Genomic DNA, 18,948 nt, shown 5'->3' with positions numbered 1-18,948 from the left:
TTAACCTGTTAGTTTTATTAATGATCTCTGTGTGTGTGTGTTATAAAAGTGTGTGTCACTCTGACCTTCTTGCAGTTTCAATATTTAAACTGTCAGGAAAATAAACTCATTAATCTGAATCAGCATCTTGCCTCCATGGTGATGGGGACACAATAAACAGCTCACTGATGCAGGTGAATCTGAGTCCTCCTGAATAGTAACCATGGTCTCTGCTGGTTTTATTTTGAGTTTAACCAATCAGCAGATTAAATATCACACAATATATTTTGATCATTTGAAGGGGCAGTACCAGAGGAAGTCCAGCAGGGGGAGACACAGAGCAGAAACTGCTTCTATCAATGCTTCACTGCTGGCATGAGAATAAAATGGATTTTAAGACATTATAAGGAAATGAAAAGTATTTATTAGTTGACCTTAAACTAGACTGACTGATTAACACCAAATCAATTATTTCAGCTGATCACAGTGGGACAAAGTTCTGAAGGTTCAGACTGGGTTCAGGTTCAGGGTAGGGTCTCACAAACGTGTGTGTGTGTGTGTGTGTGTGAGAGAGAGAGAGTGAGAGTGAGAGAGAGATCTCAGTCAGCTGTTACTCTTCTTGTCTTTCTCTTTGAACTTTGGCTGTTTAGACTTGACAGCAGCTGTTGCCTCTGAGCCAGACAGGAAGTGAACTCTTAACGTCTAAATATTAAGTGTCCAGGTGTGAGCACTGGTGTGAATCTGAAAATTTTATTGATACGTACAGCCATAAACATCAGAAACATGTTTCCAGAAGATTTTAAAGCTTTTTTTTTTCCACTGTGGGTCACAGCTCTCCTGCATCCAAATGACCAATCAGATGGCTGAAGACTCATCCACCAATCACATATAGCAAAGGTTTCTTATCCATAGGAAGACAGTTTGACAAAGTTCATCGGCAAGTGAATTCTGTAAAAAAACAAACCAAAAACCCCCAAAACAAAACAGAAGTTTCATTCAAGAAGAGACCAAGCTTTCAGTTGAAGCAGACCACAGTCACTTCAAAAATAAACAAAATATGGAAGCGAAAGCATGAAACAAAGAAAATGAAAGATCATTATTTTTTACTTTTCTTGAATCACATCCTCTCTTTTTTATTTTATCATCAGTAATTTCATTTGACTAAAAATAAATGTGACTAAATACATATACAAGTGCTGTGCTCTTATTGGTTGAGTTCTTCTGAATTATCACAGGTTTAGGTTCATCCAACATATCAGTTATGAATGAATTATTATTCTCTCAAGCAGTTTCAGATATGATCTCAAACACACAAGTTATAACGTTTGGGTTGATGAGCAATAAATACTCAGGTTATAATAAGGTTTACTTGTAAAGTTTAACATCACACAGGGTGTTAACTTCCAAACATGAAAAGAAGGCAGAGTCTCTGCTGAGTCTGCACAAAGAGTACCTGCTGCTCCTCCCACAGGTGACCATCATCGATGAGAGGAGAAACTCGAGGAGCAGGTGAACCATCACACAACAGATTCCTTCAGGTTCTCATCTTGAAAAAAATCAGTGGTGCTGAGTGGAGGGGCAGCATGGAGGAGAAACTCACTCTGAAGCTCCACCCGGGTAGGACAATCCTTGCCTGAAACCATCTGATCATTGTTGTCGCTGAATAGCAGACTCAGCTGTTTATAAATGAGTCCTTCTGTTTCTGGTGGCTTGTCTCGCGGGCTCGCCAACTTCTCTCTATATTTGTAGGATGCCAGTTTGACCGTCCGCTGCAGGAGGTGCTTCCTGTACGCTCTCTGGATCACCATCGCTGCCACCTCTTCCTGTTTCCTCCGGAGGGTACTGCTGATTGGTTCATATGACACCTGTAGGTCATAGTGATAAAAGTGTCAGTGAATTACAAAGAATATTACAGTGAAGATGTCACTTTTTTTTCCTGACAAACAGATTCCAAACAGATAAAACCCACTGCTTTATTATAAATAACATTCAGTGTCATCTGCTGTGTGTTCACAGACAGGAAGCAACTTTATTCTTCTGAACACATCAGAAGGATGTGTTCAGAAGGGACTTTAACAGTGCAAACTTGAAAAACGTAATACCGGAGGTTAGACACTGGTAAGGGGAACTATGTGAGAGTGCTGTTTGTAGATTACAGCTCAGCATTCAACACCATAGTTCCCTCCAGGCTGGTCTCTAAGCTGCTGGACCTGGGCCTGGGCCCATCCCTGTGCAGGTGGGTTCACAGCTTCCTGACCAGCAGACCACAGGTGGTACGAGTGGGTCACCTCACCTCATCCTCCCTCACCCTCAACACTGGATCCCCCCAAGGCTGTGTGCTCAGCCCTCTGCTGTACTCACTGTACACCCATGACTGCGAGGCCACGTCAGAGTCCAACGTCATCATCAAGTTTGCTGACGACACTGCTGTTGTGGGACTAATCTCTCACAATGAGGAGACAGCCTACAGGAGAGAGGTCTCCCGCCTGGAGAACTGGTGCCAGGAGAACCACCTCCTGCTCAACATCAGCAAAACGAAGGAACTGATCGTGGACTTCAGCAGGAAGCAGCAGAGGGACTACCATCCACTTGTCATCAGTGGTGCTGAGGTGGAAAGAGTGGACACTTTCAAATACCTGGGAGTGACCATCTCACAGGACCTGTCCTGGACTCATCACATAAACATCACTGTGAAGAAGGCCAGACAGCGTCTCTACCTCCTCAGGCGGCTGAGAGACTTCAAGCTCCCACTCAAGGTGCTCAGGAACTTTTACACCTGCACCATCGAGAGCATCATGCGTGGGAGCATCACCACCTGGATGGGAAACTGCACCAAGCAGGACTTCATGGCCCTAAAAAGGGTGGTTCGTTCAGCTGAACGGACCATCAGAACCACCCTCCCCAACCTGCAGGACATTTACACCAAGCAGTGCAGGCTGAGGGCCATGAAGATCCTAAAACAGCCCAGCCACCCCGGACACTCTCTCTTCTCCCTGCTCCCATCAGGCCGGCGTTACCGCTGCCTGAGGGCTAAGACTGAAAGGTTGAAGAAGAGTTTTTACCCACAAGCCATCCGTCTGCTCAACTCTGAGCCCTAACTGGACCATTATTGCACAATGTAAATATTATAATTTATAATCTATAATTTATAATCTATAATTCCACGTAAAAGTGTGCATAGTGTATAGTATATAGAGTATAGTGTGAATTACTTTTTTTATTTTTATTCTTCTTCTTATTTATATGTGTGTGTATATATGGTTGCAGGTACAAAATACATTTCACTGTGCATTGTACTGTGTATAACTGTGCATGTGACAAATAAACACTATCTTAATCTTAATCTTAATCTTAACATCACATCATTTCCCATCAGTGTCATGGTCCGGGGTCCATGTGACCCTGTGTGTTTTTGTTTTGGCTTCATTTGTTTGTTCTGTTCTGGGTTTCTTTGGGTTGTGGGGTTTTAGTTTGTTATTTCTAGTTCCTTATGTTTCCTTGTGTCAAGTCTGTGTCTTTGTTTAGGACAGAAATGTTCAGTCAGAGGTTAACCTTCTGAGGTCCATTTCATCATACCCCAACCCTAACCCTGAGTCTGACGTAGGGTATCAGAATATGTAACTTTTGATTTTAGCAAAAATTGCTCCCTAGTGTTGACCAAAGAAAATAATCCTTCTAACTGACACACATCAAAAAATGTACCAATTTTTTCCAAAATATTTTTGTATTTCTTCAAAGTAAGGGGTGGGTTTAAGGTTACCACTTATGATGACATCAGAGGGCTAAAGGTGTTCAGTCAGAATAACTGCTGATCTGCAGTGAATCTTCACTTTAACGGGACCCAATCATGACAGCAGAACAGAGTCACAGGATCCCTTCACTCAGGTTACAGGGTCTGATTTTTTCCTTTCATTTGTCACCTGTCTGTATTTATAGTAAGACATTTGTATGAATGCTAAAAACAATTCACTGTACACATCTAAAGCACCTGTAAGCCAGCTGCTTCATCAGGTTTATTAGATCTACAAACCAACATGAAATGAAAATTTATGCCTCTTCTCCACCAGTGCCTACTCGGCTTGCTTTTTTAGTTTTCCATTACAATTGAGTGCTACCTCAGCAAGGCGGCCTCAAAGTCCAGTGACATCATTTGTATACAACATAAACCCAAATGGTCACTCCCTCTAGCTTTCTCTGGATTCTGTCATCAGCCACCAAGCACAAAAATGTGTGCTGGTTAGTGTGCAACCATTTTCCTCATCACTGGGTTTTGAAAACAGTGGGTTTTATTCTTGTGAAGGACTTGCACTCATGACTCATCTAGTGACATCACTGCCTGGCCAATCAGTGGCATGCTGAGTAGGTACCAAAAAAAAAAACCTGGCACCATGTACTACACCTAAACCCTAAAAACCAAGCTGAGATGAGCTGAAATGAGCTGAGTAGGTTCTAATGGAAAAGTGGCATTAGACATGAAGATCCAATACTGATAGCAACTTAAACTGGGGACCAAGAATTGTAGATAACGCTCTATGGTTCTCAAAGTGTGGCCCACAGGACAGTAACAGCACAGTGAGGAACATTTCTCTTCTATCTTCAAACCTTTATTTCCATCATCACAACAGATTGAATCTTCCTATCGTCCACCAAAAGAGCTGCTGGCATCCTCCCTTTGTTTCCATGTAAAACAAACTGAATATGAACCCAAACTAAATCTGTATCAAACAACAGCTCTTAGCTGTATTAGCAGCTTATACCAGTTTCACAGAAGTACTGGAAGGAAACCAGTTGCTGATACTCAAGCATGTAATAGATAAAAACAGAATAAAATAGAACCTTGGAGGGGTTGTTTGCCATGAACTTTTCTTCCATGCTGCCTTTTAGAGTGTCCATGGCCCCTGAATCACCCAACACCTGGAAACATAATATATTATAATATAATATAATATAATATAATATAATATAATATAATATAATATAATATAATATAATATAATATAATATGCCCAGGTGAGTTTACCTGTGCAGTGAGCGCCAACAGTATGTCTAGACAGTGCAGTTTGTCTCCTGGTACCAGAGGCAGGTCCATTTGGATCAGTGTGATGGTGTTGGGTTTTGGAATCCGCAGAGGATCCTGCAGAGCATCGCAGAAGTCTGAGAGCTCACTGAGGAACACATTACAGTTTGTTAGAGAACACCTCATCTCAGATTAGAGTTGATAACAACCAAGTTTAAAATCCCAATTGGCCTCACCTGTAATGTATGAACTGTGAGGCATCAGGGTCAAACTTCTCCCAGGTTTCATAAAACATCTCAAAGTCATCCTCACACAGTGGGTCGCTGCTCTCCTCGGTGGCTACATTGAAGTTCTCCAGGATGATGGCAATGTACATGTTGACCACCACCAGAAAGGACATGATGATGTAAGTGGTGAAGAAAACAATCCCTACCGCTGGACTGCCACAGTTCCCTCTGACTGCTGATCCCGGGTTTTCAAAGTCCGGGTCACAGTCTGGGGGTGTGTTCATAATAGGATTCAGCAAACCATCCCATCCTGCTGATGTGGTGATCATGAAGAGGCAGATCATGCTGTTTCCAAAGTTCTCAAAGTTAAACATGTCATCGATCATCCCTTCCTTCTTCACGTAGGCAAAGTTAGACATACCAAAGATGGAGAAAATGAACATGATGAGGAAGAGGAGGAGGCCAATGTTGAAGAGAGCAGGAAGGGACATCATCAAGGCAAAGAGCAGTGTCCGGATCCCCTTGGCTCCACGAATAAGACGAAGGATTCGACCGATACGAGCCAATCGGATTACACGAAAGAGTGTGGGTGATACGAAGTACTTCTCTATGATGTCAGCAAGAAGGAGGCCTAAAGGAAGAAAGGATGGAAAAGGGAAGGGAAGAAGGAGAGTGTGACATTTAAAGTAAGTGCCTTTATGTTAAAACAGGAAATGATAGTTATTGTGGATTTTAAAAAATGTAAATTTAATAACCTGTTTTGTCAAACCTGGACTCACCTACAATGGAAAGTATAACCACCACAAAATCAAAGATGTTCCAGCCAACAGCAAAATAGTGCTGACGGAGAGCGATGATCTTTAGACTGCACTCTGTGGTGAAGATGATGATGAAAACAAGGTTGACCCAGTAAAGGATGGTTTCTTTCTCCTTGCTCTGTTCATCTGTTTCCACCATCATAGTCACCATGTTGAGGCAGATTAACACCATGATGAGAACATCAAAAAAACGTTGGGTCACCAGGTCAAAGACCAGACCCTGAAACCTATTCTGGACATAAAGAAACAAAAGAAACTCTTAAATCTTGGTTCATTCTCTACCTTTAAATCCTCTGTTTTCTGCCTGGTTTACTAAAAGGCTCACAAGAAGTAACTAAACTGACCTCCGGCCGTGGGACAGGTTTCTGAGGTTTCTTAGAGCCCAGTTTCTTCATGGCGTTGTAATATTTCTTCTGCTCCTCTGTCATGAAAATATCACCTCCTCCGAAGTAAAGATAAAACAACACATAGTCAGATAGAAAATAGAAACAATAATAAATATCAGCAGTGACTGATATCAGTGAATAGAAACATATCTTAGCTTTCTGCTGGTTGAAGTTGTCTATAATGACTCCAATGAAAAGGTTGAGGGTGAAGAATGAGCCAAAGATGATGAAACAAACGAAGTACAGGTACATATAAAGGTTGTCTTCATACATCGGCTGGGACTCCACCTACACTCACAATATTGTAACCATGGTAACCACAGACAAGTTATTGGTTAGAATGATGACAATCACCATCCTCAGGGGATAATATTTCAGGGTTTAAGATGTTGCCAGTAAATATCTGAATTCCTGTTTTGTTTGTTGGACATTGTTTTGGAATCCATTAAAACAAAACAAGCTTAAAAAAAGAAAAACTAAAGTGTTGTACTGGTTTCACTGTTTTTCTCTCCATATGGATGGATTACGTGCTTCAACCTGACTGACCAAAAGAACTCAGACTATACATTGAAACCTAAAACCTTCTGGTATGATAGATTCGTGCCCCTTTCCTTAAACTTCAAATACAGAAATCTGCCTTTTGAGATTACAGTGATAAGTACAATAATTGTGCATCAGTATCAGTGAAGTCCCAGTAACAGCTCCAGTAACAACACCAGGATCGGTTGTAGTTTCAGTCCAATCAGTATGAGTCTGTAGGACTGACCTCTCTGGAGTCCACTGCTGCATACATGATGTCCATCCAGCCTTTAAATGTGGCCTGAAAGAGAAAAGTCATAAATATAAGTTTCAGTGGTTCAGTTGTCTATGGGGAGACTCAGCAGGTGAAAAACCAAAAACTTCATTATAGCAATCAGTGCAGTCAATACTTGATATTCTTCCATTTATTTTTTTCTCTGTAAAGTTACAGGTTTTCAGACTAACCACTTGCAGCAGAGACAGGTAGCCCATCCCCACATTGTCGTAATTGACCTTCAGGTTTTTCCAACGGACTTCAGAGAAGTTTTCCTGAATCAGCGCCAAACACTGGGTCTTGTTGTTGACTTCGTCAGAGTGAAACATCTCCTCTGAAGTCTCATTGAAACAGTAATAAAACTTTCCTGCAAACAGGTTCACACCCATGATGCTGAAAATCAGCCAGAAGATCAGACACACAAGGAGGACATTGAAGATTGATGGGACTGCGCCAACCAGAGCATTAACCACCACCTACAGTGAGACAGCAACCAGTCAAACACTAAACTACTAGCATCCTGAGACCTTCTTGACAGGTACACAGACAGACAGGTCTCCTCCTGCCTGTCTGTGTTTAAAGTGTCAGCCTCACCTTCATCCCCTCAAAGCGAGACAGGGCCCTCAGGGGCCTCAGGGCTCTCAGGGTCCGCAGAGACTTAATAGCTCCCAGTTCAGAGTATCCCAGGATGTTTGCTGTCAGTGAAACCAGAGATACCTGAAAGACAAAAGATAATGGTGGTGGTGACATTATGCTACACTGATGTGGTGGAGTCTGTGTGATCATCTTCTTTTACTTTCTTGGTATGCTAACTGCTCTTTAACGGTGGTCTCTCAGAGATCAGGGAAATCTGTATAGTTCTCAGCTATTCCAACAGTATCAGCAAACTTCAGATTTGGAAAAGAAATATTATGAAGTGTGGGCATGGATTTACTGCTGAGCATCAAGATGTTAGAAGACATAAAATAAAATCTTTTGCTCCCAGTCATGATGACACAAAAGGTCTTGATTCTAACAGTTTCATATTGAACAGTGTACCACTGTCTAGCTTTAGAGCGAAGATTAATTTATTGATCATTCTGCAATACAAGGCTGAAAAATTAAATGTCAGATTTTATCCTACTAAGACAAACAGTACACATGCAATTAGGTCTCCATATAAGGTATCTTCATCAGTAAACCTGGGCCTCTGCCTAATGTTATTATCAGACTATTTCTTCTGCTGTCAGCAGTAAGCACGCATTCACAGTGGGGCCTACTGCTAGAAGAAGGAACATAAAATCATTGCCACATTTGTCTAAACCTTGAAATTCAGGTTAAAATAAACCTTAAAATAAAGGCATACTGTTATTGATTCAAACCATCCATCCATTCTCTTCTGCTTATCCTCTTCAGGGTAGTGGGTGGGTGGGGGTCGAGCCTATCCAAGCTGACATAGGGTGAGAAGAAAGGTACACCCTGTACAGGTCACAGACAACCATTCACACCTATGGGCAATTTAGAGTGACCAACCTAACCCCAGTAACTGCATGTCTTTTGACATGTGGAGGAAATCCACACAGACACAGGGAGAACATGCAAACTAAACACAAAGGTCTGGGCCAAGGTGGAATAGAACCCATACATTCTAGATGTCATCCTTGGTGTTGGCTCTCACTGCGGTATTGTATCACTTCCTGTTCCTGTTTCGGAGCACAGTGTTTTGCTGTCTGTTAGCTGTTATATCTGTATTACTCGATTTATCTGGATAATAACATATTTTAGTGTAATCTTCACCTACTTTAAATAGCATACTCTTTGCTGAATCACCTGTATTCACATTACTCGCTTTATTTGTTTTTAGAAATTCGCTAGCTTAGCTCAGCTAGTAGCTTAGCCCTTAGCCGACTCACTACCAGCATGGCTTCTTCTCCTGTCTCTCCTGCACTTTCCTGCTCTGGGTGTCACATGTTTAGTTACTCCTCGGCCTCCTTTAGCAGTAACAGTACTTGTAATAAATGTAGTCTGTTTGTAGCTCTGGAGGCCAGGCTTTCTGAACTGGAGACTCGGCTCCGCACCCTGGAAAATCCTACATCTAGCCAGGCCCCTGTAGTGGGTGCGGACCATGGTAGCTTAGCCGCCGTTAGCTCCCCCCCAGCAGATCCCGAGCAGCAGGGAAAACAGGCCAGCTGGGTGACGGTGAGGAGGAAGCGTAGTCCTAAGCAGAAGCCCCGGGTACACCACCAACCTGTTCACGTCTCTAACCGTTTTTCTCCACTCGGCGACACACCGGCCGAGGAACAAACTCTGGTTATTGGTGACTCTGTTTTGAGAAACGTGAAGCTAGAGACACCGGCGACCATAGTCAAATGTCTTCCAGGGGCCAGAGCAGGCGACATTCATGGAAATTTGAAACTGCTGGCTAAGGCTAATCGTAGATTTGGTAAGATCGTTATTCACGTCGGCAGTAATGACACCCGGTTACGCCAATCGGAGGTCACTAAAATTAATATTGACTCGGTGTGTAACTTTGCAAAAACGATGTCGGACTCTGTAGTTTTCTCTGGGCCCCTCCCCAATCAGACCAGGAGCGACATGTTTAGCCGCATGTTCTCCTTGAATCGCTGGCTGTCTGAGTGGTGTCCAAAAAATGACGTGGGCTTCATAGATAATTGGCAAAGTTTCTGGGGAAAACCTGGTCTTGTTAGGAGAGACGGCATCCATCCCACTTTGGATGGAGCAGCTCTCATTTCTAGAAATCTGGCCAAATTTATTAACCCTCCTAAAAACTAACTACCCAGGGTTGAGACCAGGAAGCAGAGTTGCAGTCTTACACGCCTCTCTGCAGCTTCTCTCCTCCTGCCATCCCCCCAAAACCCCATCCCCATAGAGTCGGTGCTGCTCCCAGACCACCAAAAAACAAAGCTAAAATCAGCAAAAAGCTATTTAAGCATAAAAATTCAAAAACAATAAATAATACAGCTTCATCAACTGCACCAAAAAATAAAACAATTAAATGTGGATTGTTAAACATTAGGTCTCTCTCTTCCAAGTCCCTATTAGTAAATGATTTAATAATTGATCAACGTATTGATTTATTCTGCCTTACAGAAACCTGGTTACAGCAGGATGAATATGTTAGTTTAAATGAATCAACACCCCCGAGTCACAGTAACTGTCAGAATGCTCGAAGCACAGGTCGAGGAGGAGGATTAGCTGCAATCTTCAATTCCAGCTTATTAATTAATCAAAGACCCAGACAAAGTTTTCATTCTTTTGAAAGCCTGACTTTTAGTCTTGTCCATCCTAATTGGGAAAATCAAAAAGCTGTTTTATTTGTTATTATCTATCGTCCACCTGGTCCCTACTCAGAGTTTCTGTCTGATTTCTCAGACTTTTTATCTGATTTAGTGCTCAGTTCAGATAAAATAATTATAGTGGGTGATTTTAACATCCATGTAGATGCTGAGAATGACAGCCTCAACACTGCATTTAATCTATTGTTAGATTCAATTGGCTTCTCTCAAAATGTAAAGGAGCCCACCCACCACTTTAATCATACTCTGGATCTTGTCCTGACATATGGCATAGAAACTGAAGACCTAACAGTATTCCCTGAAAGCCCCCTCCTGTCTGATCATTTCTTAGTAACATTTACATTTACTTTAATGGATTACACAGCAGTGGGGAATAAGTTTTATTACAGTAGAAGTCTTTTTGAAAGTGCTGTAACTAAGTTTAAGGATCTAATTCCTTCATTGTTATGCTCTTCAGTGCCAACACAGTGCAGAGCAGCTACCTAAACTCTGCTCCCAGTGAGGTTGATTATCTCGTCAATAGTTTTACATCCTCACTGCGTATAACTTTGGATACTGTGGCTCCTCTGAAAAGGAAAGCTTCAAATCAGAAGTGCCTGACTCCGTGGTATAATTCACAAACGCACAGCTTAAAGCAGATAACCCGAAAGCTGGAGAGGGAATGGCGTCTCACTAAATTAGAAGATGCTCATTTAGCCTGGAAAAAGAGTTTGTTGCTCTATAAAAAAGCCCTCCGTAAAGCTAGGACATCTTACTATTCATCATTAATTGAAGAAAATAAGAACAACCCCAGGTTTCTTTTCAGCACTGTAGCCAGGCTGACAAAGAGTCAGAGCTCTGTAGAGCCGAGTATTCCTTTCACGTTAACTAGTAGTGACTTCATGGATTTCTTTACAAATAAAATTTTAGACATTCGAGAAAAAATTATTCATAACCATCTCAAAGATTATTCTTCATGTTCGGCTGCTTTCAGCACTGCTGGTATTTGTTTTGACTCTTTTGCTCCAGTTGATCTTTCAGAGTTAACTTCAATAGTTACTTCCTCCAAACCAGCAACATGTTTGTTAGATCCCATTCCTACTAGACTGTTCAAAGAAGTCTTTCCAATTATTGATGCTTCAATCTTAAAAATGATCAATCAGTCTTTATTAGTTGGCTATGTACCACAGACCTTCAAGGTGGCTGTAATTAAACCTCTGCTTAAAAAGCCATCACTTGACCCAGTTGTCTTAGCTAATTATAGGCCAATCTCCAACCTTCCTTTTCTCTCAAAGATTCTTGAAAGAGTAGTTGTAAAACAGCTAACTGATCATCTGCAGAGGAACGGTTTATTTGAAGAGTTTCAGTCAGGTTTCAGAATTCATCACAGTACAGAAACAGCATTAGTGAAGGTTACAAATGATCTTCTTAGAGCCTCTGACAGTGGACTCATCTCTGTTCTTGTCCTGTTGGACCTCAGTGCAGCTTTTGATACTGTTGACCATAACATTTTATTACAGAGATTAGAGCTTGCTATAGGTATTAAAGGTACTGCACTGCAGTGGTTTGAATCATACTTATCTCATAGACTCCAATTTGTTCATGTAAATGGGGAGTCTTCTTCACACACTAAGGTTAATTATGGAGTTCCACAGGGTTCTGTGCTAGGACCAATTTTATTTACATTATACATGCTTCCCTTAGGCAGTATTATTAGAAAGCACTGCATCAATTTTCATTGTTATGCAGATGATACTCAGCTTTACCTATCAATGAAGCCAGATGACACACATCAATTAGTTAAACTGCAGGAATGTCTTAAAGATATTAAGGCCTGGATGACCTCTAATTTCCTGCTTCTAAATTCAGATAAAACTGAAATTCTTGTTCTCGGCCCCACAAATCTTAGAAACATGGTGTCTAACCAGATACTTACTCTGGGTGGCATTACTTTGGCCTCCAGTAACACTGTGAGAAATCTTGGAGTCATTTTTGACCAGGATATGTCCTTCAATGCACATATTAAACAAATATGTAGGACCGCTTTTTTGCATTTGCGCAATATTTCTAAAATTAGAAACATCCTTTCTCAGAGTGATGCTGAAAAGCTCATTCATGCATTTATTACTTCTAGGCTGGATTATTGTAATTCATTATTATCAGGCTGTCCTAAAAGCTTCCTGAAAAGCCTTCAGCTGATCCAAAATGCTGCAGCTAGAGTACTGACAGGGACTAGAAAGAGAGAGCATATTTCTCCCATATTGGCTTCTCTTCATTGGCTCCCTGTTAAATCTAGAATAGAATTTAAAATTCTTCTCCTCACATACAAGGTCTTGAATAATCAGGCACCATCTTATCTCAAAGACCTCATAGTACCATATCACCCCAACAGAGCACTTCGCTCTCAGACTGCTGGCTTACTTGTGGTTCCTCGGATACTTAAGAGTAGAATGGGAGGCAGAGCCTTCAGCTTTCAGGCCCCTCTTCTGTGGAACCAGCTCCCAGCTTGGATTCGGGAGACAGACACCCTCTCTATTTTTAAGATTAGGCTTAAAACTTTCCTTTATGATAAAGCTTATAGTTAGGGCTGGATCAGGTGACCCTGAACCATCCCTTAGTTATGCTGCTATAGGCCTAGTCTGCTGGGGGGTTCTCATAATGCACTGTTTCTCATTCACCTTATTTACTTTGTTTATACTCCACTCTGCATTTAATCATTAATTGATATTAATCTCTGGCTCTCTTCCACAGCATGTCTTTCTCTCCCCTCAGCCCAACCGGTCGCGGCAGATGACTGCCCCTCCCTGAGCCTGGTTCTGCTGGAGGTTTCTTCCTGTTAAAAGGGAGTTTTTCCTTTCCACTGTCGCCAAGTGCTTGCTCATAGGGGGTCGTTTTGACTGTTGGGTTTTCTCTGTATTATTGTAGGGTCTTTACCCACAATACAAAGCGCCTTGAGGCGACAGTTTGTTGTGATTTGGCGCTATATAAATAAAATTGAATTGAATTGAATTGAATTGAATTGAATTCTAGCTGTGAGACAACAGTGCTTACCACCACACCACCGTGCTGCCTGTTGAGTCAAACCTTCCAATAAAACTAAAGCATTCTGAACAAACCTTCATCCCATCTTCACATTTTCCCATGTTTAATGAGATGCAATCTGTGTGTACACAAACAAACAGAAACCATCCATCCATCCATTTTCTTCTGCTTATCCGGGGCCAGCAGCTTAAGCAGAGAAGCCCAGACCTCCCTCTCCCCAGCCACCTCCTCTAGCTCATTTGGGGGAATCTCAAGGTGTTCCCAGACCTGCCGAGAGATATGATCTCTCCAGCAGGTAATGGGTCTGCCCTGGGGCCTTCTTCCTGAAGGGGGTTGTTATCAACCAGAAGCGGCTCTACTTTGAGCCCCTCCGAAATGGCTGCACTCCTAACCCTGTCTCCAAGGGAGAGGCCAGCCATCTTTCGGAGGAAGCTACCGTCACTAGTGGCCAAGACCCTGAGATACCTAAACTCCTCCACCTGGGGAGGCAACTCATCCCTTAGCCAGAGAGGGCACTACACCCTTTTCCTCCAGCTGAGGACCATAGCCTCAGACGTAGAGGTGCTAATTCTCATGCCAGCTGCTTCATACTTGGCTGCAAACTGCTCCACTGTGAGCTGGAGGCCACCCCCTGATGAAACCAACAGGACAGCATCATCTGCAAAGAGCAGACATGAGATTCTGAGGCCACCAAAGCAGAAGCCTTCTGCCACTTGGCTACGCCTAGAAATTCAGTCCATAAAAATTATGAACAAAATCTGTGGCAAAGGGAAGCCCTGACAAAGTCCCACATCCACAAGAAATGAGTCTGATTTATTGCCGGCAATACAGACCAAGCTCTAACTGCGGTTGTACAGGGACTGAATGGTCCACAGCAATGGGCCAGACACCCCATACTCTCACAGCAACCCCATAGGATACCCCGAGGGACACGTTCAAATGCCTTCTTCAAGTCCTCAAAACACATTTTTATTTTCCCGTATTTTTCCCCTATTTTCAGTTTCCAATTTTTTTTAAAGCATTCCTGTGCCGCTCCAAACTGAACTGTCACTAGGTTAGTGCAGACAGCCGGAACAACCCCATAGAAACAACTGGACCTCAGTTGGGTTCAGTGTTGCCAACTTAGCGTTTTTTTAATTTTTTGCCCCATAAAGTCATATAGCGACAGCAAAATCCTCTGCTGTCACCATGGTTTGTGTACATGTTCTTACTGTGTCCCTTCGTACGCTTTGGGATCTCCCAGACTTCACTTTGTCTCCACACTCCAACCCCCGAATCTCACTTAAACACTCCCATCCCTGGTCCTCGCTTCAGCCTTTATCAACCTTTGAAACAGGCGACAGCAAGCTTTCTTACACAAGTTAGCAACAGTGGCCCAGATATAGGAGGAGGGTTGAATGTAGCTAGCAGTCTCACCCCACAGTGTTTTCATTAAATTTGATATTCTAACATTATTCTAAGTTATTAAGTTATTTCATAAAGCTTATTTGTAGTTCTAAACATATTTATGGTGGGTTTTTTTCTTCACTTTTTGTCTCTCCAAAGATGTTTTTTCTCTTTTCTGCAGCCTCGATTGCAACTACAGTACATCCAAATGAACAATTATGCAAATTAGGTGATGACATCATATAGTGACCTCTATTTTCAGCAGCGGAAAATTTCCCATATTTTTAAATACAAAACTTGACAGGTATAGTGATAAGGTGGCAATTCATAGAGGAGAAAACAAATAATCTTAATTTTCAGCCTGGGACATTTCACAATATCTATTAGTTAATTTTTTTCTACCCTATCCTATAAAAACAAAACAAAACATGATCACTAGTTCAAACACATGAAAAAACTTTTTTAATCTACTAATTTGATTATGTTCTTACATCTACAATGAGGAAGTCAAGCCAGCACCAGGCGTTGGTGAAGTAGGTCTTGAATCCATACGCGACCCACTTGAGAATCATCTCCACCACAAACACATAGGTGAACACCTGATCTGCATACTCCAGGACTGTCTTTATGACCTGACGCTGCTCGAGGTAGATGTCTTCAAAAGCCTGTTTACAAATCAACTATAGTTACCATCTGGAAAGATGCAATGCATCCAGTAGTTTCTCACATCACTCTGCATGCAGGAATATCACAGAAAATCCCCAGACTAAATATCTGATTTGTCCCTGGAATCAAACTATAAACTACTGTTCTGGTCGTCTCTGGAGCTTGAAAAAAGGCGACTGGACTTCTTTTTGTTTCTTGAAGACGTTTCACCTCTCATCCGAAAGGCTTCTTCAGTTCTCAACCAAATGGTGGAGAGACCCAGGTATTTAAACCCCTGTGGGCGTAGTCCCCTGGAGGTGGTTATAACCCTCTATTGATCATGTGCGTGAACACATGACATGACCTGGATGACTGAGAATCTACACAGACATACTGTTCTGGTCCAGGATTGGATATGCAGTAAATCTTAGTGCTGTATAATTATCATTAAAATAAACCAACACTGCCTTTTTTTTTAACAACATTTACCAACTTATTTCACAATCAGAGATAATTTTCTGATAAACGCAAATAGGTTTATACTGTTTTACAGTTTCATTTTTTACATCAGAGGATGTATTTTTATCAGAAGCTCTGCGGTTTTAATGTGGATTCAACTTTTATGAAAATGTTTTACTCTTTTTTTATTGAGTCGATTACTTTTAATCTCATCTGCTGGTTTGGTCTTTTAAATGTTAAGAATAGAAATATACTGCTAGGAGTTGTAAAGGTGTGCGGAAAAATTGCTGGCACAGCCCTAAGCAACCTCACTAACCTACAAAAGGTGAGGTCCGTGAAAAAGGCCAGATTTATCCTAGCAGATTTAAACCATCCACTGCACCAGGAGTTTAAGTTGCTTCCTTCTGGACGCAGATATCGGGTACCAGGTTGTAGGACAAATAGATTGAGGGAAGCTTTTGTCCCAACAGCGATTGGGTTCTTAAATGATCTGTTGTGTTTTTATGTTTGTTTTTATGTATGTTCTCATGGTATAACTGTTTTTTAGGATTTCTGTACTACTGGCTGTGGAAATAATTGCCCTTAGGGGACAATAAAGATCTCTGAATTGAATTTACTATGTGGACCAACAGAAAATTATCCATTTCCTTTGTGTTCCGCTGTGAGTTAATTTCAAAGAGGCCTCAATCCTCATTGTAATCCCACCAAAGAGTTCTCAAACAATTGTCCCTTTGAATCACAAGTTCTAATAGTATTCTATTTTCAGAATTTGCAGAACAATAATGAGATATTTATCTTCGATATAAATTCTTCTGTACCAAACATCAGCACACTGTTCATTCTTAACATTAACAAAACTGGTTTTAATACATCTTAGAGCCACCTCTCTAATGATTTAAAAACTAGAAACCAGACCCCCCCCCCCCCCCCCCCCCCCCCAAAAAAAAAAAATACAATAATAAAGCACTGTCAGAACACTCATTACAAACACTCAAGTGTCGTTGTGACTCACTGAGTCATTCAGACTTGAACTCCTGAGTTAACTTGTGACTTAAGAGCACTCTGAGTTTGTTTAAAGACTAATCACTTTCAGTTAAGGGTAGAAACTGTGTATAAAACAGCCAGTGTCTGAATGAAAAGTTTCACTTATACATTATATATGGTGTGAAAATAAAGTTTGAACAGTGTGGATTAGTTGCCTTACCCATCTTTGTATTATTGTAATTATGTCTATTAAGAGATATTACATAAGCCAAATCTCATCTGTGAAACCTGAGGCATCCATATCAGTAGTCAACATTTTTGCAGTCTACTGTTAGCCATGCGGTCTCCACAGGTTAGTAATCACTGCACACATTTCTGAGAGCCAGCCAGTTCTAACCTGCTCAGTCACATGAACAAAGCAAACCAAGCAGCCTTGAGGAAACAGAGCAGCATTCATAACTCTGAAGTTTATTAATACACAAATATTACAAACACTTAGAAGCAAAAAAACAAAAACAAAAACACACAAACAAAAGAAACATAAATGTGTGATATTAAAGAACAAATGAAAAGTTCTACCAGAGCACCACTGCTCAGCAGGATCATGAATATAATGAATGTCTCAAAGTAGTTGTTCTCTACAATGGTGAAACAAGTTCTCCTGAAGTTAAACCAGACCTTTCCCCGGCCCTGGGATGTGTCTATGTCCAGGAGCGGACAGCGACTGTAACACTCTGAAATATTTATACACAAAACAAATGCAGTGTTTGAATAAGTCAACAAAATCACAGCACACATAATACTTGACAGTCCATATATGACTAAAGAAAACAGCAAACTAAATGTTGGAGTGCCAGCTGACATCCCAATCATATTACCATCCCTAGTGTGTGTGTGTGTGTGTGTGTATATGCCTACTGTCACTGCAGCAATTCACAGGTGTGTTTGTATCATCATTATCTTCCTCCTTTTGGACTTCAGGAATTTGCTGTACAGTGCTGCAGACTGATGACACATCACCCTAAACAAACACTGAACAGTTAAACGGTGATACTGATAACACTAATCAATAATTACTAACACTAATCAAAACACTAATAATAAATAATTAATGCTCATGTTTACATTCTGTTCATAAAGTCTACATTTGATGTAATAAATAAACTACATACACTAAAGGAGTTTCACCGCAGACATGAAACAGGTGATGAAGTGTTTCTACATGACATTAGGTGCAGAGCCTTAATTAATGACACCTGTGTTTACCTGTAGCAACTATTGTTTCATGTTAGAATGCTGCTGTGAAAATGGTCTATAGAATAGAAAAGACCAGTAAAGGGTCACATTCGCCTCTTGTTATGATTTGTTACTATGTAATTAAAATTGAATTGAAATATTTTTATCCACCTCATCTTCTTCTTCTTCCTCCTCCTCTTCATCTTCATTTTCAGGCATGTCAGAGTCAGACTCTGCTTCTGCTATGGGGACCCTCAGGGAGGCAATGCTGTGGTAGTTACTGGTCAGAATGCCATGGTTGAAACTGTAGGCTTTGACATGGGACACTGGCTCATCTGAGGTCACAAAGGTCAAAGCTAAAACCTCCTTTCTCATTGTGTTGTCTTCTTCACAGCTGACTGCTAAAATAAACGAACATTAAATATAACAAATTACATTTGTTATACATAACACTAACAAACAACAAACTTCTGAAACATGTCCTAAGTCTCATACCACTGGACTGGTCTTGGTTGACTTGTTTGTTTTTTCCCACTGAAGACCAGATATGCTCCAGGATCCAGGCCTTGGTCCAGGTCACAGCCCGGTTAATCCGGTTTATGGCGATTTGCAAATTATTTTCTCCTTCATCTTCTGGAGCTGCCAGATTATCACCACTGAACGAACTTAGCAACAAGGCCAGGAACAGATTCAGAACCTGA

The 18,948-nt window shown here is 41.3% G+C and overlaps 1 protein-coding gene across 1 annotated transcript in view; it reads right to left on the bottom strand.

The window, feature by feature from the left end:
* Positions 1-1,263: 1,263 nt before the first annotated feature.
* Positions 1,264-18,948, bottom strand: part of scn4ab (sodium channel, voltage-gated, type IV, alpha, b) — a 76,850-nt gene continuing 59,165 nt past the window's right edge. The window contains exons 16-30 of the mRNA XM_030736443.1: positions 18,743-18,944; positions 18,419-18,648; positions 17,930-18,032; positions 17,591-17,745; positions 15,415-15,588; positions 7,815-7,937; positions 7,412-7,696; positions 7,194-7,247; positions 6,578-6,715; positions 6,386-6,490; positions 6,003-6,273; positions 5,233-5,854; positions 5,000-5,144; positions 4,816-4,893; positions 1,264-1,844 (exon numbers count right to left, since the gene is read on the bottom strand). Of these exons, the coding sequence (XP_030592303.1) occupies positions 1,497-1,844; positions 4,816-4,893; positions 5,000-5,144; positions 5,233-5,854; positions 6,003-6,273; positions 6,386-6,490; positions 6,578-6,715; positions 7,194-7,247; positions 7,412-7,696; positions 7,815-7,937; positions 15,415-15,588; positions 17,591-17,745; positions 17,930-18,032; positions 18,419-18,648; positions 18,743-18,944 (3,033 nt within the window). The 3' untranslated portion in view covers positions 1,264-1,496. The remainder of the gene's footprint in view (positions 1,845-4,815; positions 4,894-4,999; positions 5,145-5,232; positions 5,855-6,002; positions 6,274-6,385; positions 6,491-6,577; positions 6,716-7,193; positions 7,248-7,411; positions 7,697-7,814; positions 7,938-15,414; positions 15,589-17,590; positions 17,746-17,929; positions 18,033-18,418; positions 18,649-18,742; positions 18,945-18,948) is intronic.

Source organism: Archocentrus centrarchus, chromosome 8, assembly GCF_007364275.1.
Source record: "Archocentrus centrarchus isolate MPI-CPG fArcCen1 chromosome 8, fArcCen1, whole genome shotgun sequence".
NCBI lineage: Eukaryota > Metazoa > Chordata > Actinopteri > Cichliformes > Cichlidae > Archocentrus > Archocentrus centrarchus.
Note: the sequence above shows the minus strand (reverse complement) of the source record. Positions and strands in the feature narration are given on the sequence as shown.